The sequence below is a fragment of the Ambystoma mexicanum genome, chromosome 3p, assembly GCF_040938575.1.
Source record: "Ambystoma mexicanum isolate Mex_15411 chromosome 3p, UKY_AmexF1_1, whole genome shotgun sequence".
NCBI lineage: Eukaryota > Metazoa > Chordata > Amphibia > Caudata > Ambystomatidae > Ambystoma > Ambystoma mexicanum.
In genome coordinates, this window is record NC_090925.1 from 599,117,251 (window position 1) to 599,143,890 (window position 26,640).

The following is a 26,640-nucleotide window of genomic DNA, read 5'->3' on the forward strand; positions in this document are numbered from 1 at the left end:
GGGGGTGCTGGGAGAGATGAGTGGGGGCCTGGTGGAGGGTGCCCCACAGTGCTGGGGGGTGGGGGTGCTGGGAGACATGAGTGGGGGCCTGGTGGAGGGTGTCCCACACTGCTGGGGGGTGGGGGTGCAGGGGGACATGAGTGGGGGCCTGCTGGTAGGTGCCCCGCACTGCTGGGGGGTGGGGGTGCTGGGATACATGAGTGGGGGCCTGGTGGAGGGTGCCCCACTGTGCTGGGGGGTGGGGGTGCTGGGAGACATGAGTGGGGGCCTGGTGGAGGGTGCCCCACAGTGCTGGGGGGTGGTGGTGCTGGGAGACATGAGTGGGGGCCTGGTGGTGGGTCCCACACAGTGCTGGGGGGTGGGGGTGCTGGGAGACATGAGTGGGGGCCTGGTGGAGGGTGCCCCACAGTGCTGGGGGGTGGGGGTGCTGGGAGACATGAGTGGGGGCCTGGTGGAGGGTGCCCCACAGTGCTGGGGGGTGGGGGTGCTGGGAGACATGAGTGGGGGCCTGCTGGCAGGTGTCCCACAGTGCTGGGGTGTGGGGGTGCTGGGAGACATGCGTTGTTGATCAGTAGTGCAGGGTGACATGTGGCTTGGCTGGGGGGCATGCCCATGGTGGGTGGGCTGCCTGCGGGACATGAGCAGGGGTGCAGGGTAGTCCCCTGTGGTGTGGGCTGCCTGCAGGGGCCGTGGAGGGTGTAGAGGGAACACCCGGGAGGACCCACACGGCCAATTCACGTGTAGTACTCCCCGGAACCCCTGAAATACACGTACCCTGCTGAATTTACGTGTGAAACTTCCCACGCACCCCTAAATGACGTGCAAAGGGGTACGCGACAAACACGGACACCCGCTGTGTGAATAATAGCGTGTGCGTGTATTTCGTGGGTGTGCAGGAAGTTTAACACGCGATCGGGCATGGGGGAGCATGGTACGTGTATTTCAGGGGCTCGTGGGTTGTTTAACACGCGATCGGGCCTGGGGGAGCAGGGTACCACTCACCGTCTGCCTTGAGTGTAGAAGAACGCGTAGCCAACACCCACCCGCTGTGAAGTAAGGGCGTATGAACCTCAACGCCTGGAGCGGTTGGGCCAGCAGATAGGTGCGGAGCGGCAGCGGGCAGAGGAGGAACGGCTCACAATGGTCAGGGCGGAGAACTCCATGCGGAGGGCGATGAGGCGGGCTGAGTGCCTCGAGGGTATTCGCAGGGAGTTGGAGCTGGACACTGCATTATCCCTGCGAGACCTCGGGGCCAGGGAACATGCCCGCCTCCAAGCCATTAAACAGGAGTTCGATGATGCCCTGGCCCATGACAACAGCCGTCGGACTAGCCCGCTGCCCTTGTAAATAGTTATGTAGTTAGTGTTAGGTTTCCTTTGCTTTTTAATTTTTTTTGGACCTTTTGGACAATGGACCACATTTTTGTATATAGTTTTTTTATTAGGTAGTATTATTAGATAGTTTTCATTTCTTCTGTTGGGATCATGGACCCTGCATTGTTTTTTCTGTATATAGTTGAGTGTTGGATTTTATTTTTTTATTTGGAATTTACCCATGGAGCAATGGTTTTCGGTTTGGATTTTCCATTGGATTTACTTTTTTGAACTGTGACTTTGGACACCTTTCCTTTGGATTATGATTTGTGGTTTTACTTTATTTTACGGACATGCTGCTTTTGGTTTTTAATTCCCATTGTCGTTTGTTTATTTTTGATTCTATTTATGTTGCTTTTAATACATTTTCTTCATCAAACTTCAATGTGTAGTATCATCTCATTGGTTTCATGCATATCATGATATGGGTTTTGACATTCACTGACACCCATTGTGTGTATGTGAGGAACATGTGTTCATTTACATACTTGCCATTGGGGTTGTATCATGTAATTGCCATTTCTAAGTGGGTGGATGCAATACTTGGGTGGGTGTTTGGCATGTGGAGGCAGCCCATAAGGGCCAGGGATCTAGATTGTGATGACGTGTTGGCTGGGGCACATGAGTCGGGGCCTGTTTGAGGGTGCCCCTGGATGCTGGGGTGTGGGGGTGCTGGGAGACATGTGTGGGAGCATGGTGGAGGGTGCCCTGCACTGCTGGGGGGTGGGGGTGCTGTGAGACATGAGTGGGGGCCTGGTGGAGGGTGCCCCTGACTGCTGGGGGGTGGGGGTGCAGGGTGACATGAGTGGGGGCCTGGTGGACAGTGCCCCTGGATGCTGGGGGTTGGGGGTGCTGGTAGACATGTGTGAGGGCCTGGTGGAGGGTGCCCTGCACTGCTGGGGGGTGGGGGCGCTGGGAGACATGTGTGGGGGCCTGGTGGACGGCGCCCCTGGATGCTGGGGGTGGGGGTGCTTGGAGACGTGTGGGGGCCTGGTGGAGGGTGCCCTGCACTGCTGGGGTGTGGGGTGCTGGAAGACATGTGTGGAGGCCTGGTGGAGTGTGCCCTGGATGCGTGGGGGTGCTGGGAGACATGTGTGGGGGCATGGTGGAGGGAGCCCTGCACTGCTGGGGGGTGGGGGTGCTGGGAGACATGAGTGGGGGCCTGGTGGAGGGTGCCCCTGACTGCTGGGGTGTGGGGGTGCAGGGGGACATGAGTTGGACATGAGTGGGGGCCTGGTGGAGGGTGCCCCTGGATGCTGGGGGGTGGGGGTGCATGGGGACATGAGTTGGACATGAGTGGGGGCCTGGTGGATGGTGCCCCTGGATGCTGGGGGTGGGGGTGCTGGGAGACATGTGTGGGGCCATGGTGGAGGGTGCCCTGCACTGCTGGGGGGTGGGGGTGCTGGGAGACATGCGTGGGGGCGTGGTGGAGGGTGCCCCTGACTGCTGGGGGGTGAGGGTGCAGGGGGACATGAGTGGGGGCCTGGTGGACGGTGCCCCTGACTGCTGGGGGGTGGAGGTGCAGGGGGACATGAGTTGCACATGAGAAGGGGCCTGCTGGAAGGTGCCCCACAGTACTGGGGGGTGGGGGTGCTGGGAGACAAGCGTTGTTGATCAGTAGTGCAAGGTGACATGTGGCTTGGCTGGGGGGCATGCCCATGGTGGATGGGCTGTCTGCGGGACATGAGCAGGGGTGCAGGGTAGTCCACTGTGGTGTGGGCTGCCTGCAGGGGCCGTGGAGGGTGTAGAGGGAACACCTGGGAGGACCCACATGGCCAAATCACATGTAGTACTCCCCGCGCACCCCTGAAATGCACGTACCCTGCTGAATTCGCGTGTGAGACTTCCCGCGCACCCCTGGAACACACGTACCCAGGACAATCGCGTGTGGGACTTCCCGCGCACCCCTGAAAGACACGTACCCTGCTGAATTTGCGTGTGAAACTTCACGCGCACCCCTGAAATACACGTGCCCTGATGGAATTGCGTGTGAAAATTCCCACGCACCCCTGAAATACACGTACCCTGCTGAATTTGCGTGTGATACTTCCCGCGCACCCCTGGAATACACGTACCCAGGACAATCGCGTGTGGGACTTCCCGCGCACCCCTGAAATACACGTACCTTGCTGAATTTGCGTGTGAAACTTCCCGCGCACCCCAGTAATACATGTACCCCGCTCGCACAGGGCCAATCGCGTGTGAAACTTTCTGCGCACCCCAGTAATACACGTACTCAGTTGAAATCGCGTGTGAAACTTCCCGCGCACCCCAGTAATACACGTACCCCGCTCGCACAGGGCCAATTGCGTGTGAGACTTCCTGCGCACCCCAGTAATACACATGCCCCGCTTGCACAGGGCCAATCGCGTGTGAAACTTCCCGCGCACCCAGTAATACACGTACCCCGCTCGCACAAGGGCCAATCGCATGTGAAACTTCCCGCGCACCCCTGTAATACACGAACCCCGCTCGCCCAGGGCCAATCGCGTGTAAAACTTCCCACGCACCACAGTAATACACGTACCCTGCTGAAATTGCGTGTGAAACTTCCCGCGCGCCCCAGTAATACACGTACCCTGCTGAAATTGCGTGTGAAAGTTCCCGCGCTCCCCAGTTATACACGTACCCCGCTCGCACAGGGCCAATCGCGTGTGAAACTTCCCGCGCATCCCAGTAATACACGGACCCCGCTTGGCGTTTGCTGTTTGGCAGCCCTGTAAACTGGTCCAGGGTTACCGCAGACATTTGCGATGAATTGGGGATTTTGATGGATTTTCCTTGCGCGAGGGCGTTCTTGGGGGCGTAACTGGCGCTGCTGCAGGGTCGCTGCGCCACTCTGCGCCACGGCTGGTTTTGGGGGCTAAAATCCATGAATACGCTGTGCGATGAAATGGATTTTATCGCACGCGGCTGGCGCAGTGTATCGCACGGGGACACTGTGCGCCAGCCGCATGCGCCACTTTTGTGCGAAATTCTATGAATTACCCTGTGAGTCTTTTTGATTGTTATTAATAAAGTGATGTCGATAGATCTGCCTCTGAAAGTGAGGTCCACTAACTAGTCTCCGCTTTCATAATGCTCCATGCTAGAAAAGCATGGTGCGCATATGTGACTTGGCTGAGTATATATTTTATTTTAGTTTGAGGATGTTTGTAATGGCTAGGCCAAAAACAAATTTTCATCTACACTCTTCAGCCTGAACACTTGACCAACAATTAGTCTTAGTTTATATATCACAGTCAGGTGGGTTGGGGATAGTACAGCAGACAACCACATTACACGAGAGAAAACGACACACAGTGCAGTGGACACCTTTTTACTAAAGAAGGTCCATTGTGAGAGAAGGCCCTTAGATTTTAAAGTGGAGGGAGTGTTATGCTAGTCTTCCTTTGTATTACAAACGCATCAATTCACTTTGAGTGAACATTCTGGGTATGAGTGATTCACATTAAGTTTGAAAAGCGGACAGGGTCTCTTATGTGTAGTGCAATGTGCTCATTGCAGGGCCTTGGTAACAAAAACTGCAAATAAAGCAGATAATTTGTCACTCAACGTAAGTGGTGGTGTTGGTGGTGGAGGGGGAAGGAAAAGTTGGACAACTGGTAGAGGGGTGGGGGTGTTAGCATCCCTCCTGACCTTCACAAAGTGCCAAATGTGGACTTGCTCTGGCTAGTCAACTCCTCACTGGATGTAAGCTGTACTGACCCTCTAAACTAGCTACAGGGTATGTGGCATCAGGCTGGTTGCAGTCACCCCACTCATGTTACAGCACTAGTGGGCAGCAGGATTAGAAAGGGCTCTTATTGCCTAGATTTGGACTTCCAGAAATTGACAACGTTCATCTTAAACAGCAGTGATTCCGGGAACTTTCTTCAGTAAAAGAGCAGGTTGACATGTGCATTATTGTCATCCTCTTTAATAGACAATCATTTGAAAGCAACCACTCTAGCCGTTTCTAGGCACCGACCATCTCTATGTTGATAACATTGGGATAACAGTGAAGATTTTTGTAATGCTATTGGGGTGAGAGCGTCTGACAGTGTAAACTGTGCCAATTTTATTAGAACTATATCAGGAAAGATCCAGATCCTATTCTTTTCCGTTTAATACACTGCGTTATCATCATATGTATGTCCATACATGCTAGCATGAGGGCGGCACCGAGGGATTTAATATTTTGTGTGGTTTTAGTAAAGGATGTTAATGACATTGCATCTCTCACTGTCTCTGATTTGAGTGTAGCTGGCTATGCACGCACAAAACCGCTATATACGCCTTGATACCACTTTTCATGTGTTATCAAATGTAACCTTCCATGTTTCCTGTTTTAATTTTTAGTGACTAATGAGTCTACACAATCTGATAAACCATCATTCCTCGAATATTTTGAGCAAAAAGAGAAAGAGAGTCAGATGAACAGTCTAGAAAATAATTCATTGAACCAGTCCAAGACGTCATCTGATTGGAAAGTACCTCAGGAGGGAGACTACGAATTTGTAAGTAGAATTGCATTTCCATGCAAATTCGATTTGTGGAAAATGTTCTTTCAAATGTAATCCAATCACCTTTAAGACTGTGTGAAAGCTTTTTTTCATTGACGTTTTTATTGTACCATGTACAGATAATTCAATTCGGGAAACGTAGCAAACGCAGCCCTTCTGTCTGTCAAATTAGCTACATAATAAGGCACAGCTGTACTCTGTGTCCAGAGCACTTCATCGATGGTCATGGGGAATGGAAGTGTTGAATGAAATTGTAAAATACGTCTTTTGAATCTAGCGATGAAGATGATAACGAAACATATCTTTGTTTGCAACAAGAAAAACTTATCCAACCAAATAAGGTGATCACCAGTGCAGAAACCATTGCTTGACCATTAAACAAAAAAGCAGATTTATTAGTGGCATTGGGTTTTGTACATTCCCGTAAATGACATGATGTGGCCATTGACGGACCATTTACCCGGAGGGCGTGAGGGGGATGGTAGGGGCTTTCCATTGAGGATATATATGGACGGGTCTATTGTCCTTCCAGCTTCTAAATGCATAGTGATTTAGGTCTCTGTTCCAAGAAGTATTGATACACTTCTGTTTTATGCCGCGATGATGGGCAGAGGGTAGGGTGAGAGGAAATATTGAACCCCTATAGAGAAGGGGAAGTTTAAGAGATTGCAGCCACATCTCACACACATTAACAGTGTGATCATTTAATTATTGTGGCTCCTTATTTCTTTGTCGAGTGGTAGGCTCTACTTGACGCAAGGTGTATGTATTATTTTAAAAAATGAAAATAAATACGTGAGTAAAAAAACACAAAATGCGGCCTAGTCTTGAGTGAGGAAGAATATTTGACACACTGAACTGTGTTTCCTTGACCTGCTGTGCTATGTTAATAAAATAAAGCCACGAAAATGGTACAGCTTCCTTCCTCCTTGCTTTTCTGTGACCACAATGGATTTTCGTATCAACCAACGATGGTTTATTTGTCATATAAGAGAGAAGTCAGTAACCTCCTCTTTCATTCCTCCTTCTTCCAATTTGCCCCAAACAGAATGGGACTGCCATTTTACAATATCAACAGTAGAGCTGGCACTTTCTGTGCGAGGTGAGCACAGCTGTCATCCGCATGGTTTCGTGGTGCTGTAGCCATGCCGTTAAGTGCTTTCACCGCACAGCTCCAGTGTTTGATCAACATAGTCCGTTGTATGGATGGAAGGGATCTTGGATGTGAATTATCTGAACGCATTGGCGTGCAGGAGTATGGTAGTGTTGAGTTGTTCTTTGAATTACCACTGTGAGATTGTCACTGCCGTTTAATTGTGCTGAGGTCAGCTGAGGGTTGAGTGGTCCAAACAGTGAGCAGTGTAGTGTGGCAAGGGTTAGGTATTTTGTTTATCGTGAACTTGCTTGTCGGGATGATTTTCTTTTTTTTTTTTAACTCTTTTTATTAGTGGTCACAAAGAGATACACAGCGCCGTTCCACATCGTACCTCACAAACAGTCTATCTCGTTGTGCAGGTTTAGGCGTAGGTTTTTGGATTATCATTCGTGCTTTATGAAATATAGAACAACCTACGGGTCTCATAATTATTTCCTCCAATTCATTCATGTTTGTTTTATCTAATCGACCCGTATCACTCTTATTCCATTTCCCATAAAATAATGCACTTAGAGATGCACTGCATGCAGAACTTAATGGCAATGGCTGCACATACCAACCTATTCTCTTCCTAGCATGCTGTGGTAAATGGGCACATACCCAACAATTATTTTTCTTCAAAATTGCATGTGTCATGTTCATTATGAGCAGTAATGTATTATTCCCATATCCTTCTCTGTGCCTCTCTTCCATTGGGGACATGGTGTAAGTAATTACATGAACCAGGCTTTCAGTAGTGGAGATATTAATTATTGGTAAGAACATCTTTAATGGGTGCGTTGCTTCCACGTACCATAGTATCAATGCTGTCATTATTGGTGCTAACATACTCATGACACAAATAACTATTGTTAAGATCAACATACAGTTTTTTCAACAATGTGTTTTCTCTAACTTTTCAGTCCTTAAAGCTAATTTGTTATCAGCAGCGGTGCAGGAGGGGGCTAAAGCTGGTTCTGGCATTCTCTCTCTCACAGTCCTTCTTCTCCCGCAGTGGTCGTTGTGAATATCTCTCCTTGTGGCACTCGTCCGAATGTCAATGAGTTCGATAAATGTCAACAGTTTATTCTGCCAGTTCTTAGCAGCCTGGATTGCTTACTTGTTGGGCAAGATCATTATGCATTTGCACATTGCTCAAAAGAACTCCAGAGCAGTTATCAGTTGCCTTTGTACCATGTGCGCCCCGCTTGTTCGCTCGAGTTCAGGACACATGGAATTTTTATGATCGCACCGAGGAGCCGCGAGTCTTGAGTTGCCCGATTTGCACAACTCTCACGCTTCTCTCCTCTAGACCTCCAGTTCCTTCTCCATCCGCGATGGGAACCAGAGGCAACGATAAAAAGCTCTATTCAATGCAGATTTGATCACTCCTTCTTTCGAAGCCGTAGATTGTACCATTTAGCTTCTGGTACAGTGTGGGCGATGAATAGGGCTGGTGTATTTCCAGACTCCAGCTCGGAGTCAGCCTGTGGCGCAATAGCAAATGATGGCGGGCACCACAGTGATGAAGCAGGTTTCGTTTCAGGCTGTGACACAATGGCAGATGCTGGTGGGTGCCAAAGTGGTACGCATTTCGTGTCAGCCAGCAGTGATGCAGATTCTGCTGGACAACGTTGGGGCACTCTTTGCCCTTTTCCTTTTATAGCAATCTTTCCAGGCTTTGTTTCAAGCTTTACTTCAGGTTTAGACAGATCCTGTGGCAAGGGACTGACAACAGTCTCTTTTGCTTCTGGGGCTGCTGTCTCTTTCTGGTCGTCTCGATCAGACAAGTCTTTCAGCGGCGATTGGATCTTTTTGGCGTGTGTGGCATAAATCCACGCCTTCCTCCCATCTACATGGATCGCCGTTTGCGTTGCCAGAAGTATTTGATAGGGGCAACGCCATCTGGGTGCTAACAATGATTTTCATTCAAAAATGTTCGGTAGCACCCAGTCTCCTGGTTCCAGCGCGTGCCCCGGACCATTGTACCTCACGGGTAAAGCCTTCTGCACCTGCTGATTAATCAAACGCAATTTTTGTATTAATAGTCCACAATAAGTACTAAGCACAGGATGCTCGACTTCGCGAAGTCGCTTCGGCTGTGGGGCACACCAAACATTCGCCTGCCTCCCCATGACTATTTCATACGGGGAGAGTCCAGTTCTTGCCTGCATAGACGTGCACATAGATAATAGCGCTAATGGTAGTGCGTCCACCCAACTCGCCTTGCTTCCTGCGCATATCTTACTGATCTTAGATTTCAAGATTCCATTATGACGTTCAATAAGACCGGCTGACATGGGATGTCTAGAACAATGGAATCGCTTATCAATCTGGAGACCTGCGCAAATCTGTAATATCATTGCGCCTACAAAATGTGGGCCATTATCTGACCATATCACACGGGGCAGGCCAAACCGGGAGAAATACTCCTTCAACATTACTTTCGCCGTACTCATGGCAGTGCAGTCTTTTAATGGATATGCTTCCACCCGTTTGCTAAATGCACATATCACCAGGACATACTTCAAATTTTGGCATCTCTCCATCTCTATGAAATCAAAATGGATTACCTCAAATGGCATAGAGGGAGGGCCAAAATTGCCTGTTGGAGTCACCGTTCCCTTCCCCACATAGTGTTGTAGACATGTGATGCAGTTCTGCACCAGCTTTTCGGCATTTTTCTTTATTTGCGGGTTCTCCCATACCGTGGCCAGATGCTGGACTATCTTTTTGGCACAAATATGAGTAGGACTATGGGCCATCGTGATCATTGCAGTGACATAGGAGTTGGGCAGCATCCAGTTTTTACTCTGTTTGTCTACCCAGCAACCTTCTAGATCTAGTTCTGGAGAGCCCTCAGCCCACCCTTGTTCCTCATCTGCAGTAGCTTCGGCCTGCATTTCTTTTTTTTTTTTTTAAACTTTACTTTATTGGCAAGAAGTAGCAGCTGGTAGAGTACAAGTTACAACAATGACATATATTTCATGTTGAAGCGTGAATGATACAGCACAAGTTCCACAGAAGGTCACATGCAATCCTGACAGCAATTGATTACAACAGTAGCATTTATCATGTAGAGTGATCCGCCCCCTGATCAGGAGAGGGAGGGGATAGCTCCAGGTCCACCTTGCAGTTCAAGTAACTACAAAACTCTGTCCATATGTTTTTGGGGCAAGCATTACTAGGCAACATGTTAATGTAATCTTCACAGGATTGCGTCCAGGTGAGGGCCTTTAGCCACATTTCTAGGGAAGGGGGGGGATCTGCGCTTCCAGCATTGCAGAATGCATTTCTTAGCCACAATGTAGCCTCCCATTTCGCCTCAGCCCTCTCCCAGAGCCCAAACAGAAGAGCCAAAGGTTCAGGATCCACACAGAACCATACTATTTAGGAGAGGGTATCAAGCACCGCATTCCAGAACGGGGCCAGCGCCCCACAGGACCAGAACATGTGTGCGTGGTCCGCTTCGTTAGATTTACATCTCTAACAGGGGTGGGACTGATCTCGGGCAAATTTCCCAATCGCGTAGGGGGTGTAGTACAGGCGATTGAGTAGCTTGTATTGAATACACCTAACTCTGGAGTTAAGAGAAACCTTGCGAGTATGCATGCACATTTTGGTCCACCTATCATCCGTGATGTCTAATCCCAGGTCCCGGCTCCAGGCATCCCGAGCCGTGTGGGGGGGTTTGTTAGGGAGAATTCTCTGTTTAGGCTGAATTTCCTAACCTAGTGAGTCCCCCAGCAGCTTTGCTGGATTTTTGGGGTTTATTTTTTTCTCCTGCCAAAAGTGAGACTCTTTTACCCTCACTCTTGGACATGATTTGAGTGTGTTTCTTTGAATCTAGAAGTGTTTAATGGGCTATGGGGTCTTTTACTCCATAGGGTTTCATGTGTTTTTGTGATGTGTGTTACACAGCACCCTCAGTGCAGTGACACAGGGGTGTCTTAGTGACCCCCCAGTATAGACTCCATACCCTGGGACTGACTACTGTCTCCCAGGGCATGTAAAGTCACCATTGACTTTACTAGTCTTAAATTCTGAACAGAACCAGTACAAACCATCATATTGTGGACGTACTGGCTGGGGCAATTCGATTGCCCCAGGGTCTGCTAGTCGAGGGGGCACGTCTCCGTTCCCCCTGATCGAGTTTTGGCTGGTGGCAGTGGATACTACTTTTTATATTCAACCGCGAATATTTTCATATGGGATTTCCCATTGTTTTAGGCTACTATCTTTATTTAATTATTTACGGTAACCTCGAACATACCGCCGGTTTATTTAATTAATATTAATTCTCCGGTTGGTATTTTTTGCCAAAACTTGATTCTAAAATAGCGTTTGTGTTCTCTTCTGTGACTCCAACCCTAGTCGAGCCCTTTGTTCCACTTTTTTTTTTCAGAAGCCCTCCAAAGTGGTGCCACTCTGTCTGGGGTACTTAGGAGGGGTGGAGGGGAATTTAGGCACCCTGGACTGAGTTGCCTAGGCAACTCAAGTCGCACTCCATCCTGATTGGCCCAAGTGGTGAGCCGGCCGGCTCACCACTTAGCATGTTTGAGTGACAGCTAGGCTGAGTGAATGGGGGTTTGCTGCATAAAAGCAGGGCTTTGGGGACTGGAACTTCAGAAGTCACCACAGGACCTAAGAATCCGACGAGGGAGAAGCTGAGCCGACCTGCCACGACACCACCACCGGTGGAGCCCTGCTGGACTGCCTCACCACTTTTCCCAACGACAGAGGAGATCTCCCGCCGGAGAGTCTTCTTCCTTTGACTGGTGGGGATAACCAGTTTCACCGTCTTTTCGCTTTCCCGACGTACCTCGTGACCGCCTTGCCCGTGCCGAGCACCCCGGAAACCGGGATACCACGTTTTACCACGACCGCGAAACCAAGGTACCACCTTTAACCGGAAAACTCCGCGGCTGGTTTCTTCCCTGGTAGTGCAACGACCTTCATCTTTCCTCCAATTCGAGATCTTCTCTTCCCCTGGACGATGACGCAACTTGCACCCACTACCAGGAACAACTGCCACCGCTGGAGGATCCTTCCCACTTAAGGTACCGTGTCCCGCCTGGCTTCCCTTGCTACCGACTGTACGGGGTAGATTTAGCCCCCGGCTTTCGAACCTGGGTTAGCCTGGGACACCCTGGCTAAACTTTTCTAAGCCTTTCTAAACTCTTTTTTTTAACCCTCTTCAAGACTTTCTAAGCCTAGTGTAACTGTGTGATCTTGGGCGCATTTGTGCTCGGCTCCCTCTAAGAGTGGGCCCAGCCTTTGGACTTTGGCTCACCAGTGACTTTTTGCTCTCTGCCTTGCTAACAGTGTTCCTGAATCGTAGAGTAGTGTACCTCTTCATATTCTGTCTTTTTCCCTCCCTTTCTCACAAACTTATTAGAGTGCAATCTAGTTAAGCGCTCACCTCTGTATGAAAATAAGTGGTGTTTTACTGTGATTTATCTGATAGGGAAAAAGGGGTGTATATATCATAATAGTAACTGTGTTTAGAATATTTTACAATAAGAGTGCTGGAGTGTTTCAACTGTGTGTTTTTAAATAAATAATTATATACTTTGATACCAAAGCTCTGGTCAGTGTTTGCTTGTATTATTGTATCTGGGTGCCTATTGTGTATACTTTGCATACGGCCTAACTCTTCTTGAGGGAAGTCTGACTGCTCAGCCACAGCTACCAGGTAAATCTGGGTGGTGCGGACTGCTACCAAGTGGGTTTACTGCCAACACCTGTAGTCTTAAATCTTTTGCAGTGTTCCCTTAGGGAACTGCACAGGTTTCTGCCTAACAGGGTTCAACAGCACGCACCATCAACATTTTATACAAGGAGGGGACAAGACCCCTATCACCAGCGAAATTGGCAATATAGCAGACCTCGGGGGACTCAGGGGGTTCATCCGGATACGACGGCCACATGTCCTGGACTGCCGCCCTAAGTCGGAAGTATTGCAGCAGCTCCAGTGAGGAGCTGGAGTGCCCTGGCCTCCACGTATCTGGGGTGATGAATTTCCCATCGGGGAAAAGGGGTGAGGCCAGGGAAAGCCCAGAGGGGAAGCCATTTGTAATACAGAGGGGAACCAGAACCAGGCGACAGAATCTGCCGCCACGCCCTTATAGTGGAGGCCACTGGGTCAGCCGGGGCCTGCGACCGGTATGAGTGAAAAAGGATCAAGGACATGACATTCACCTCCTCAGTCGCCAGGATTTCAAGTTTAACATGTGGGGGGGGGTTCCTGATGATGGTACCAGTATGGGCGGCTATCCAGTACTGGGTGAGATCAGGTGCACAGAAGCCACCCCTCTCGTAAGGCAGGGTCATATGCTGCCACTTTCTGCGCACGGCCCCCGAATGCCAAAGAAAACGGGCGCACCCCGCGTGCAAGTCCTCAAAGTACTGTTTTCCAGGCCAAAGTGGAACGTTAGCAAATATGTACAGGAGTTTTGGAACGATTATCATTTTTATTAGGGACAGTCTCCCTGATAGTGAAAGGGGGAGGTTTCGCCATCTCTCCATCTTGGTGTTAGTATATTGTGCGGCCGCCCCATAGTTATCGGAAAACAAGGAGGGTTTAGAGAGGGATACCTGGACTCCTAAGTATTTGATGCCCTCAGGTGCCCATTTGAGAGGGAATTCACATGTAGGTTGGGAGGTTGCAGGAGTAAGGGGAAAGATTTCTGATTTAGAGTAATTTATAGTGAAGCCCGAGAATGTGCCAATTTTGATAATCTCACGCATGATCGGGTCGAGGTGGACTGAGGGGTCCCTAATATATAAAAGCACATCATCGGCGTACAGTGATATAATTTCGGGAGTATCCCGCAGGCAAATCCCTTTGCGCACGTGGTTGTTTCGTACACTATCAGCCATGGGCTCAATGGCCATCGCAAATAACAAGGGAGAAAACTGGCACCCCTGTCGTGTCCCCCTGTGTAGGGAGAAGGGAGCCGACAGGTGAGAGTTAACCAGGACTCTGGCCACGGGGTTAGTGTATAGCAGTCTAATGCAGGACATCATGTATGGACCTATCCCCATCTTCTCCAGCACCGCCCACAGATATTGCCACGAGACCATATCGAACGCTTTTTGGGCGTCCAATGTCACGGCCACAGCGTCGGCTTAGGGGTCAAGTCTAGAGATGACGTTAAATAATCGCCGAATTTTTAAGGCAGTGGAACGGGCAGGGACAAAGCCGTTCTGGTCTGGGTGAATCAGATATTTCATGATGGGGAGGAACCTATTTGCTATGATTTTGGCGAAGATCTTGGTATCGGTGTTGATGAGGGATAGAGGTCTATAAGAGCCACACTCATCCAGAGGCTTACCCGGCTTGGGGAGTACAGTAATGACGGCCTCACGCAGGGACTGGGGGAGGGCAGTGAGACGCATCGACTCCTCCCAAACCTCGTGAAGGCATGGAGCAAGGAGGGCAACGTGCTCCTGATAGAACTCGGCGGTCAGGTCATCAGGTCCAGGGGCTTTACCCCTAGGGAGAGCAGAGATGGCAGCGGTGATCTCGTCAAGGGTGAAGGGAGCATCTAATCGTTCTTTGGTGGCTAGAGATATAAGGGACATTGGAATGCGGTCTAGGAGGTCATCCAGATCCTGCGGGTTGTGCTCTGGTTGCTGGGCATAGAGGGTTGCATAGAAATCTTCAAAGGTCTCAAGAATGGGCCGGTCAGACCAATGTCGCACTCCGTCATTGTCAATGATAGTATCAATCCGAGCTCTACCTCCCTCGGCTCGGGCAAGGCGGGTAAGGGTACGGCCTGGCCTCTCCCCTTCACCATACTTACGGGCCGCAATGGGGCGGGCAAGGTATTTTATCTCTTTGTGGGCGAAGGACTTGAACTGGTCTAGTTCAGCTCTGATCTGTGCCAGTTTGGGCGGAGAGGGGGTGGTTGCATACTCGCGCTCTAGCTCCCCAAGTCTGGACTCATAGCGGCGCAGAGAGTTTCTAATGTCCTTCAGGACCCCAGCCTCCCTGGAGATACACATGCCCCTGATGAAAACCTTAAAGGCCTCCCATCTCATCCCATCAGTTGTGTCGTGGCGTTTGTTACTATCAAAAAACGAGGTGATGGCTGCAAGGATGTCAGCCTTAAAGACTATATTGTGCAGCGCGTCTGACTTAAACCGCCAGTGAGAGTGCTGGGGGAGGGCGGGGTGCAAGGTAATGTCCAACGTGATCGGGGAGTGATCGGAGAGTGTGCGAGGCAGAATCTGTGTGGTAAGTGTTTTGCCCATGAGCCCGGCGGAGAGAAGGAAAATATCAATCTTGGAATGACTGTCATATACTGAGGAGTAAAATGTAAACTCTTTCGACCTTGGGTGGAGTACTCTCCAGGCGTCTACCAGACCGGCAGTGAGCATGTGTTCATGGAGGCGGCGAGCGGCTCTGGACAATATTCTGGGTGCAACACCGGATCTGTCCAGGTCGGAGTCCAAAATGAGATTCATGCCCACCCCCCAGATGATGGGAACCCCAACATAGCCAAGGAGGATGTCAAGGATGTGGTCGAAAAAATCGGGTACATCAATGCATGGGGCATATGTGTTGACCAGGAGGCATTCTGTGTTAGCAAGGAAACAGTGGAGGATCACATATCTGCCCTGGACATCTATATGGCTGGTGCGAAGGGAGAACTCCAGGGATTTGTGAATCAGGGTGAGGACCCCTCTGGATTGTGAGGAGAACACAGTGTAGTATTTATTGGGGCCCCATGCCGGGGCTAGGGAGGACGACAATTGTGCGAGAGCATGAGTTTCTTGTAAGAGAAGTATTTTGACCCCGTGCCTCTGGGCGTATGCCGTGACCCTGCGCGCCTTTGTGTAGTTGCTGAGCCCTCTGATGTTCCAAGACATTAGCCTAATGGCCATTCAGTAACAATTTAGGGGGGATCCGAGTAGTGTGTGTCATATTTTGTTGAACAAGAGCCGGCCACCAGTACAGTGACCAGATGTGTCACACCAAAAGCTACCATTGTCTCACCATTTTTGTAATTAAAACATCCCCCAACAACACCTTCCCCCTCCCTCACTGCCTCCCCCAACACAGCAGTGCCCGAAAACCCACCCAAAGTCTCATGGCCTTTTCGCCAAGCCCAACGGGGCTGGACCAGCCCCCACACCAAACAGGGGAGCAACCAATGAACAAAACAAGCCAAACTCGGCATTGCAACTGCAGCGGGGGGAGCTGCTGCTGTGAGCTCGATTAACATAATTGAACGGTGGAGTACACCAAATAAAGTACAGCAGTGACTAAGTTAAGTTTTAGAGGAAACAGCATGGCGGGGTACGGCAAGTAGGGGTTATAGGAATAGAGGATCTCATTAGAGGTACCATATACCGTAATCCATACAGCTGTGACCCATGTAGTGCTTCATGAAACTTCACAATGAGTTACGACAATAGGTGAATACGCAAGGGAGAGAATACATGAGATTACAAGAAAATACAAATGTCGGGCGTGGTATTAGTACCACAATGATTCGAGTAACGGGTGCATGGCAGGCCGGCTCAACCCTCATCCACAGGGTCACCTTCAGGGCCTGGGACAGGCATATGGGCCTCAATAAATTTCACAGCCTCCTCAGGGACCGTGAAAAAGTACAGTTTATTACGGTGGGTGAGCTTCAGCCTTGCAGGGAACAAAATGGCATATTCAACTTTCCTCTATCTAAGCATTTTTTTCACACCATTGAATTGTCTGCGCTCCATTTGAACGCTGACCGAGAAGTCAGGAAAGATGCAGATAATCTGGGACTCAAGTCTCAGTTCCCCTTTTTCACGGGCAAGCCGTAGAATGTGGTCTCTATCTCTGAAGCTGAGAACCTTGGCTACAATTGGTCTGGGGAAGTCGCCCGGCTTGGGGCGTGGGGCTAGTGAGCGATGGGCGCGCTCAATAGTAAAGAAAGGGGAGAGTTGAGGATCACCCAGGAGGTCTCTCAGAAGGGTCTCGACTGCAAGTTCCATTTTGCCTTTGAGGGCTGCCTCAGCAACCCCCACAATACGGATATTATTCCTGCGGGATCTAGACTCTAAATCATCGCACTTTGCCTTGACCTGCTTCATATCTCGTACCAAGTCAGAGACCGTATTCTGGAGCACGTGTACCTCATCCTCAGTGGCCCCGATTCTGGTCTCGGCCTCCACCAGCCTAGTGCCATGCTGATCCAATTTGGAACGTAGTGAGGCTGCATCGGCGTTAATGTCATCTAATTTGACGCAAAGTTTTTGGCCATACACTCCATGAGTGTCGTGAGGTCCGGCTGAGGAGAACATGAGGATGCATCCGGGTCGTCTTGAAGGAGGGCAGCCCCAGCCTGGTCTTGCTTGGCAAGCGATTTGGCGAACTTGTCCATTGCCCCAGCCTTGTTGGCCCCACGTGCTTTGCCGGACACCTTTGAGGGCACTTTGAGTAAGCAGAGAATGTGTTGTAGAAAGACAGCAATGGGGCCCAAGGGGTTTGTAGAGGGACTAGGCCCTGAATCAGCGATGAGTCGGCAACTGCTTAGGAGGCAGGAGCTAGGGGGCACTCCCACCAGGCGTGCTTTAGGGCGGTGGGCCCACTCTGTGAGGGAAGCAAGGTGTTCCAGCGGCAGTACGGCCTGGGAGGATCCGTATCCTGCGGCGCCCGCCTCCGAGCCAGGAGGCCCAGGCAGAGGGAGCCAATAATGGAGGGCAGCGTAGTCAGGGGCGCCTGGTGCACCCAGGGATCAGCAAGTATGTGCGCATACAGGGGAGAGGAGAGTGGTGGAGCACCCAGGGTGGCGCCAACATCAGGTGAGCAGTCTCAGGGGAGGCTGGTGTGTGTGGGGGCCACTATCCCTAGTGGAACGGGACAGGCGCTGCCCGAGGATAAGGGAGACACAGATGGGCTCAATGCGCAGCGACCCGCTCCCCCAACCCCCTCACCTCGGGACACCTTGGGGTGAAGTGCAGATGACCATCCGGGTGGTGGCAGGCCTCCCACCTGTAGCTGTAGATCCAGGAGCGGGGGCCCAGTCAATTGCAGTCAATTGCAGTAGTAAGATGGCGAGGAGGCTCCGGCACGGCCGCCAGTCCCAGGAAATTTGGCGGCGGAGTCGCAGGGTGGGGATGACAGAATGTTATCTGTGCGGGGGGCCACTCCAGCAGCCCCCGCTATATTCGGAGCGAATTCACCCGTCCGGGGGACGGCGCCGCCCACGATCAGGAGCGGGCCGGCGGGAGAAGGCGCGCTGACAGGCCGCGATCCAAGGCGCACCCCCGCGGGGAGAGTCCAGGGCGGGAGGGTGGAGAGGGGGGAACCTCTATGCCTCAGGCGGCCGCACGCCACGCCGGGAGAGGGGGAAGCCAGGCAGCCGGCCACCGCCGTGAAGTGATCCCTCGGAGGGCGATGGGGGGGATGGGCAGCAGAGGATTAGCGCGGCCCGGAGGCCTCAGCCGGCGGTAAAACAGCCCCAAAGCGCCGATTTCGCCCCAAAACAGGGCAGGATGATGTAGAGGCAGCGGGCAGCAGAGTGCTCAGGGTCTCAGCAGCAATAAGTTTGTAGAACCGCTGATTGAGGCGGATTTGGAGCTAACGGGCCACGGAGCGTTAAAGCTAAGCGGCCATCTTGCTGGCTGCTCAACAGCGCCCCCGGCCTGCATTTCTTTGACAGTAGCAATCCCATCTTCTGTCATGCAGGGCACTTCCTCAGACTGTACTGTCATCATCTTGGTATTTAAATCAGTGGCAGTTTGTTTCGCAATCCTGTCTGCAAATGCGTTTCCCTCCCCCACTTTACATGTTACTTTCTTTTGCGTCTCGCATTTCACTATTGCTAGGTGCTTTGGAAACGTGAGCGCAGACAGCAATCATACAATCAAACGGCCAAGTTGAATTCTGGCCCCATGTGATGCAAAGAAACCCCTCTCAGCCCAAAGTCGGACAAAGTTATGAACTACGCCAAAGGTGTACTGGCTGTCAGTGTATATGTTTACCCTCAGATTCTCAGAAATCTCACAGGCTCTGGTCAAGGCTATTATCTCTGTGGCTTGTGCCGAGTTGTAGGGGATTCTTTTACTTTCTACAATACTCTCTAGTGTAGTGATAGCATAGGTGGCAGTTGATGTGCCATCCGGTAATTTAAGACAGGAGCAGTCACAAAATAACTCTCCATCTGGCTCTTTTTGTGGGGTATCTGTCAAATCAATTCTTCCCTTTGTTTCTTCCTCAGTACCCATTCAACAATCATGGGGAGGTGATTCATTGTCACCAAGTTCTTCCGTGGGTAGTGGCATTAATTCTGCAGGATTCAAAGCGCTACACCTCATGATTTGGATGTGTGGCGCGAACAGGACAATTTCGTATCTAGTCAATCTAGCAGAGGTGAGGTGTTGCGTTTGTGTTCTATTTAGTAGAATGTCTATGGCATGATGCACCATCAAAATGATGGTGTGCCCCAATAACTTCCCTTCCGTTTGTTTCACTGACGCAGCAGCCGCTGCAACAGCTCGCAAGCATTGTGGCAGTGCGTGCGCTACAGGGTCCAGTGCGGAACAAAAATAGCCGCATGGCCTATTTCTTCCACCTTGTTCCTGTGTCAAAACAGCCAATGCTCATCCTTCACTTTCACATACAAACAATTTAAAAATCTTCTCATAATTTGGTGTGCCCAAAACTGGAGCAGAACACAATGCAGTTTTCAATAAATCAAGTGCTCTCTGACATTCTTCATTCCACTGCAAAGGCATCACATCTTTTTTCGTCAATGCCACCATTGGCTTCACAATTAACGCAAAGTTTCCAATCCATTGCCGACAATAAGAAGCCATGCCTATTATTGCTCTGACTCCTTTCTGTGTTTTTGGAATAGGCATACAAGAAATACTCACTATTCGCTCTGGCGTTAGTCTTCTCCCTTCATTCGAAAGTAGGTAACCCAAATAAGCCCTCTCCTTTCGATTATATATTGAAACTTCTTCAAGCTTGCTTTATGGCCATGTGCTGCTAGATGTGACAACAATAACACAGTGCTCTTTTTACATATCTCCTCTGTATCTGCAGCGATTAACGAATCTATATATTGTAATAGTACACAACCTGCTGGCAACTCTAACGTATCTAGCTGTTCCTTCAATGCTCTGCTGTAAATACTCAGACTTTCCGTGTATCCTTGTGGAATGCGCGTAAATGTAAACGATCGCCCTCCTAATGTGAACGCGAACAAATATCTACTGTCCTTGTCCACTGGAATGCTAAAGAAAGCATTCTTTAAGTCAATCACACTAAAGTATTCTGCCGATGCAGGTATCATTGTCAAAATCATGGTGACGTCTGCCACCAAGGGAAATTGAGGGTCAACTACTTTGTTTAACGCGCGAAGATCAATTATGAAACGATAGGGTACCTCATTACCTCCTTTCTTATGTACTGGAAGAATGGGGCTGTTACATGTACTGCCTGTAATTTCCTCAATTACTCCCAGTTTCACCAAATCCGAAACAATACTTTTCAATCCTCTCCCCATCTGCTGAAATTTTATACTGTGGAATACGCGGCAACGTGACTCCTTTTTTCAAAATAATCTTTACTGCCTCTATCTTCAAACATCCCACATCATTGTCATTCATCGCCCATATACAAGTTGGCACTTTAGTCAATTCTCCTGGCAAGGGTTTAGACACAGGGGCATTCTGTGGCCAAATCGTCAAAAACACTCCATCGGGAGTGCAATGAATAACTGCACCTAATTTTTTCAATAAATTCAATCCCAAGAGATTTTCCCCACAATTTTCTGTTAAAAGAAATGGACAATGTTCAGTGAAAGGACCTATGGTTACTGGGACTGATTGGGACACTGGGTTAATTACTGGTGTACCTGCGAACCCCACGGAAATATTCCTTTGCCCTGACAGTGGTATATCTGGAACCATGTGATGGTTTATTGAACACTTTTTTTTTCGCTCCCGTATCTGCAAGAAAACTGTGCTCCCTATCCCCGACTCTCATGTCTACATAGGGTCCTTGTAACGCTCACCTGATTCCCGTAGAGGCGCCGGTCTTGACTGGGCGTATACCGTATCTTCAAAGGTGATGTGTAACACACGGCTGGCTCTTTGGGCTGGACCTCTGTGCACTGTATGTTTGACTCGAAGGGTAAGATGTCTGCAGATAGAAAATATGGGATTAATGAACTGGGTTATTGAATGTCTCTCTCTTCTTCCCTTTCTCTTCTCCTGTAGGACCCCGAAGGTTAACGCTCTCACCTTAGGTAAGTGAACGCCGTGCTCTCCATCTGCCTCGGGGCAGGGTGCTGTAACCAGTTTCTTCACTGGATAAGGGGAGCAGGCCTCTTGACTTCAGAGGACTGCTGTCCGTCGTTTACTGCACGAACGGTAAGTTTCGAGTAATTCTAATGTCTTTAAAGTCTTTAGTAATGATGTCTCTTGTTTTGCAGGGTTCCGGCGATGGTGGATGACGGGCTGAAGTGAGTTGAAGATGGAGCCCGTGTGATGAATAGAAGCGCCTGGAAGCACGTAAGTAAGCGCTTGTTGCCTGCTTCACGATGCGCTCTAACTGTCTTTTTATTTTGCAGGTACAAGTTCGGAGCGGCTGCAGGGTGCCGGAATACCCACTGGGTCAGATGTGGAAAGGAGTAATGGCACGTGAGTATTAAAGTTCCCCAATGTCTTTAAACGCACCTTGTTTTGTCTTTCAGATGCGGGATGCAGCGCCGAAGGCCTCCGGAGCGTGCGAAGAGTTGGTAAGCTTTTGTCTTTCAGATGCCGGAATGCAGTGTGAAGACCTCCGGAGCGCACGAAGAGTAGGTAAGCCTTTGTCTTTCAGAATGCAGCGCGAGGCGTTGGTGACAGCCGATGGCCCAGGTAAGTGAAGAGCTGTCACTGAAGACCGTAATGCTAACCTGTTCTTTCTTGTCTTTATAGGTGTTGCTGAAGACTGGATTCAGGATGGTAAGCCTTTTTCCTTAGGCCCAGGATCAGATGCAGAAGACACGATGAGCGTTCTGCTGCAGAGGATGCAGAATAACGCAAAGCAAGATTCATCCATCGGGTGTGGTTTAAATAGCCTCCTGTAGTGCTTAGGTCCCTCCTTCCACAGCCACGCCTAGGTAAGAAAAGAGTTCCTGCTTTCCAGAAGAGTTCCAGTGTTCTGAACCTAGGGAGTGGCTCCTGCCCCACCCAACAGGAAAAGTAGTTCCAAACAGAAGAGGATCAGAGGCTCAACTGGCAGGCAAGTAAGCAGCATGGTCTGCTGCAGGTAAGTCCACCCAAGCATTATGAGCCCGGCGCTTCCAGCGCTGGGACTGGGCATATTTATGAGCCTGGTGCCACTGGCGCCAGGACTGGGTCCGAAAGGTCCCCATTGGGACTGGTTGGCACTCGGAACCTGTGTTATGAATCTGCTTCCAAGGGAGTTGGGAAAACTCTGACCTTTTGGAAGCAGGGATCATGACAGTACCCCCCCTCAAGGCCCCTCCCAAACCGGGCTTCTCCGGGGGTTTTGGCTTGTCAGGAAATGTTCGTTGAAATCTTTTGATTAGGCGAGGAGCGTGGACATATTCAGCAGGTTCCCAGGATCTCTCTTGGGGGCCGTAGCCTTTCCAGTCAATTAGGTAAAATAGTTTAGATTTGGATATCTTGGAGTCCAGAATGCTTTTGACTTCAAACTCGAGTTCCCCATCAACTGGGATAGGTTTTGGAGATTTAGTTAGTCGGGTTTGAGGTTGCACGGGTTTTAATAGAGAGACGTGGAAGACCGGATGTATCTTCATGTGCGGGGGCAAGTCCAACTTGACCGCTACTGGGTTTACTATGGTAGTGATGGAATAGGGACCAAGGTATCTTGGGTTGAATGTGCGTGGCCCTTTTAGAGGTAGATATTTGGTGGATAACCAGACTTGATCCCCTACTCGATATTGAGGGGCTTCCTTCCGATGTTGATCTGCTCCTTTCTTGTATTGTTCTTTAGCCCTTTCAAGGTGAGAAACAGCTTCCTTAAAGGCTTGGGTGATTGTAGAATGCAGGTAGTCTACTGCTGGTGTTTCAAGATCTTGGAGGGGATCCAACTCCGAGGTTCGAGGGTGACTGCCGTACAAAAGAAAAAACGGGGTTTTCCCAGTTCCCGAATGGACAGAGTTATTGTAGGCATATTCGGCTATCCAAAGGATGTCTTTCCAAGTTTTTTCAGTTTGTTGCAGCATGCAGCGTAAATACTGTTCCAGAGTTTGATTGGTCCTCTCGGTTTGTCCGTCGGTCTGAGGGTGGTGACTGGTCGATAGTCTCACATCAATTTGAGCCGACCGACAGCAACTTCGCCAAAAATGAGAAATAAATTGACTACCTCGATCCGAAATTAGAACCGAAGGAAAACCGTGCAGTCGGACGATGTTTTAGAGAAATTCTCGGGCCAGAGTTGCTGCTGTTGGCAAGCCTTGGAGCGGAATGAAATGCGCCATCTTGGAGAATAAGTCCACGATTACTAGAATCGTATTGTATCCGGAGCATGGAGGTAGATCGGTGATGAAGTCCATAGAAAGCGTATGCCAAGGGCGAGGTGGGATGTCAATAGGGCGTAAGAGGCCTGCTGGTCTTTCCTTTTGACTCTTGTTTTGGGCGCATACTCCACAGGACATTATAAAGTCTCTGATATCTTTTTTCCAAGACGGCCACCAGAAGTAGCGCTTGATCTTTTCTGAGGTCTTGGCTATACCGGGATGTCCTTCCATTAAAGAATCGTGATAACAAGAGATTACTTCTTTCTGTAAATCTGTGCTGGGTAGGTATAATCGTTCTTGGAAATACAATAAGTTGTCCTTTACTGCAAAGTCCTTTCCTTGCAGATGCCAATTCTGTATGTCTGCTGGAGTTACAAGTTGCCTGGCTTTATCCTTAACTTCCTCTATGGATTGTGTGGCGATTACACCCAGAATTCTTTGTTCGGGAATGATTTGTACAGGTTTAGGGTTGATCAAGTGTTCTTCCACTCCCATCCGAGAAAGGGCATCAGCTTTACCGTTTTTTGTACCAGGTCGATAGGTAATTATGAAGTCAAACTCGGCAAAGAATAATGCCCAACGGAGTTGTCTAGAGGATTGGGCTTTTGTGGTTTTCAAATATTGCAGTTTTCGGTAATCCGTAATCACAGTAACGGTGTGTCGGGCCCCCAGCAGATAATGCCGCCAAGCCTTAAAGGCAGACTTGATAGCCAGAAGTTCCTTGTCAGTAATCGTGTAATTGATTTCAGGAGGTGAGAATTTGCGGGACCAAAATGCCACGGGATGCAACTGATTGGTTACCGGGTCCTTTTGTGATAGAACTGCCCCCATGGCAAGGCTTGAAGCATCAGTTTCCACGATGTAGGGGAGTTCGGGGCGAGGGTGTTTTAAGATTGGTGCAGAGATAAATTTAGTCTTCAAATCCTGGAAAGCTTGTTCCGCCTCGGTAGACCATTCAAAACGTTTGTTTTTCTTTAACAAGGCAGTGATGGGCTGGACTATTCGAGAGAATTCGGGGATAAACCTGCGGTAAAAGTTAGCGAAGCCTAACATGCTTTGCACACCTTTTACGGAGGATGGTGATGGCCATTTGAGAACTGCATCGACCTTCTTTGAATCCATACGCACTCCGCCAGGTGATAATATGAATCCCAAGAATTCAACTTCAGTCACGTTGAAAACACATTTTTCCAACTTAGCGAAAAGTTTGTGTTGACGCAATCTTTCGAGGACCATTTTCACGTGTTTCCGATGTTCAGATTCCGATGAAGAATAAACGAGGATGTCGTCAATGTAAACAACAACACACACATCTATGAGCTCTCTGAGGACATCGTTCATAAAATATTGAAAGGCGGCCGGGGCATTGCAAAGTCCGAAGGGCATGGCCTGATATTCAAATAGCCCCTACTTGGTGCGGAAGGCCGTCTTCCATTCATCGCCCTCTTTTACTCGTACCAAGTGGTAAGCTCCTCTAAGATCTATCTTTGTATATGTGCATGCTTTTCTGACTTGGTCCAGGAGTTCAGGGATCAAAGGTAACGGATATCTATTCTTAACGGTGATCTGGTTCAGGGAGCGATAATCTATACAAGTTCTAAGGTCTCCTTCCTTTTTTGGAACGAAGAACAAAGCTGAAGAAGCAGGGGACTTGGAAGGACGAATAAACCCATTTGCCAGGTATTGATCCAGGTATTGTCGAAGGTGAAGGTTCTCAGGCTCGGTGAGGGCATAAATTCTACTACAAGGAGGAGTAGATCCAGGTATCAGGTCTATCTGGCAGTCATAAGACCTATGAGGAGGTAGAGAGTTAGCCTGATCCTTCCGGAAAACATCTTGGTATTTTAGGTATTCGGGAGGTAACTGGGGAGTCTCTGAAGAAATTGCTGCCAGTGCAACACCAGGTGGAGGGTGACAAGTAGAGACACATTCTGGAAACTGGACCGTTCTTGCTCGCCAATCGATCAGAGGATTGTGTTTCTCTAACCAAGGTATTCCTAGAATAATCTGAAACTGAGGGGCCTTGATCACATCGAACACGATCTTCTCATGGTGTCCATCTTGACTTATTAGCGTCACTTCTTGAGTGGTATGCGTTACTGGCCCGGAGGCTATCTCCGTACCATCCACCGTAGTAATGACGTCCTTTACAGCCTTGGGACAAAGAGTTAGATTCATCCTCAAAACCATTTCATGATCCACATAATTGCCGATGGCACCGCTGTCGACGTAAGCTTCAATTGCATGTAATCGATCCGGATTATCAGGGCTAATGAGGACCATAGGTATCACGAAATGCGAGGTCACGGAACTGGTTTTCACGCTCGGCAAGAGGACCTCTATTCTTGTCGGGCGAGGTCGTTTCCCTGCTCAGAGTTTGTAACTTTGGTAACTGCAGCTCCTACTGCCTTCTTAGCAGGTTTCACCGGACAGTCTTGAAGAAAGTGCCCTGAGTTTCCGCAATAGAGGCATAATTGCAACTGTTTTCTCCTTTCCCGCTCCTTTTGTGTTAGAGGACCTTTCAGACCCCCTATTTGCATGGGTTCCCCGGAGTCTACTCCTTTGGAAGGAGTTGGCGGTTTGGAAAATACTCGAGCATCAAACTTGGAACGATCGGCTTTCCTGTTCTGCAGTCTGTGATCTATTTGAACGACTAAGTCTATATAGTCCGAACAATCTTGTGGGGGATTCACTACTTGGGCTAACACATCTTTGAGCTCTCCACGTAGACCTCTATAAAACAGCGTAATCCTTTTGTCCTCAGGCCATTGAGTTTCCACTATCAGTCTGTTGAAAGACGCAATATAAGCCAAAAGGTCTTGATTACCTTGTCGCAACGAAAGAAGCTCATTGTCCAAGGCCTGCCCCTGTGAATGTCTTGCGAACAGTTTTTCCATACTGAGCTGAAAAGCTTGAAAATCATGGAGGACCGGATCATCTTGATTTACTAGAGGGATCGACCAGTCTGCCGCATTGCCACTAAGGTACGAAAGCTACTTTAGCTTGATCAGTTGGAAAGGCTGCTGGCCGGCATAAGAAATGCAACCGGCACTGATTGATAAATACTGCAAACCTCTTTGGGTCACCAGAAAATCGTTCGGGCGGAGCCAGAGGTACATTCCCAGGTAGGT

The 26,640-nt window shown here is 49.5% G+C and overlaps 1 protein-coding gene across 5 annotated transcripts in view; it reads left to right on the forward strand.

The window, feature by feature from the left end:
* The window catches only part of STK4 (serine/threonine kinase 4), a 1,472,593-nt gene that overhangs the window by 1,280,597 nt on the left and 165,356 nt on the right, over nucleotides 1–26,640 (forward strand). For all 5 annotated transcript variants that reach the window (XM_069651354.1, XM_069651352.1, XM_069651353.1 and 2 more), the window contains one exon: nucleotides 5,715–5,872. In XM_069651354.1, the coding sequence (XP_069507455.1) occupies nucleotides 5,715–5,872 (158 nt within the window). The remainder of the gene's footprint in view (nucleotides 1–5,714; nucleotides 5,873–26,640) is intronic.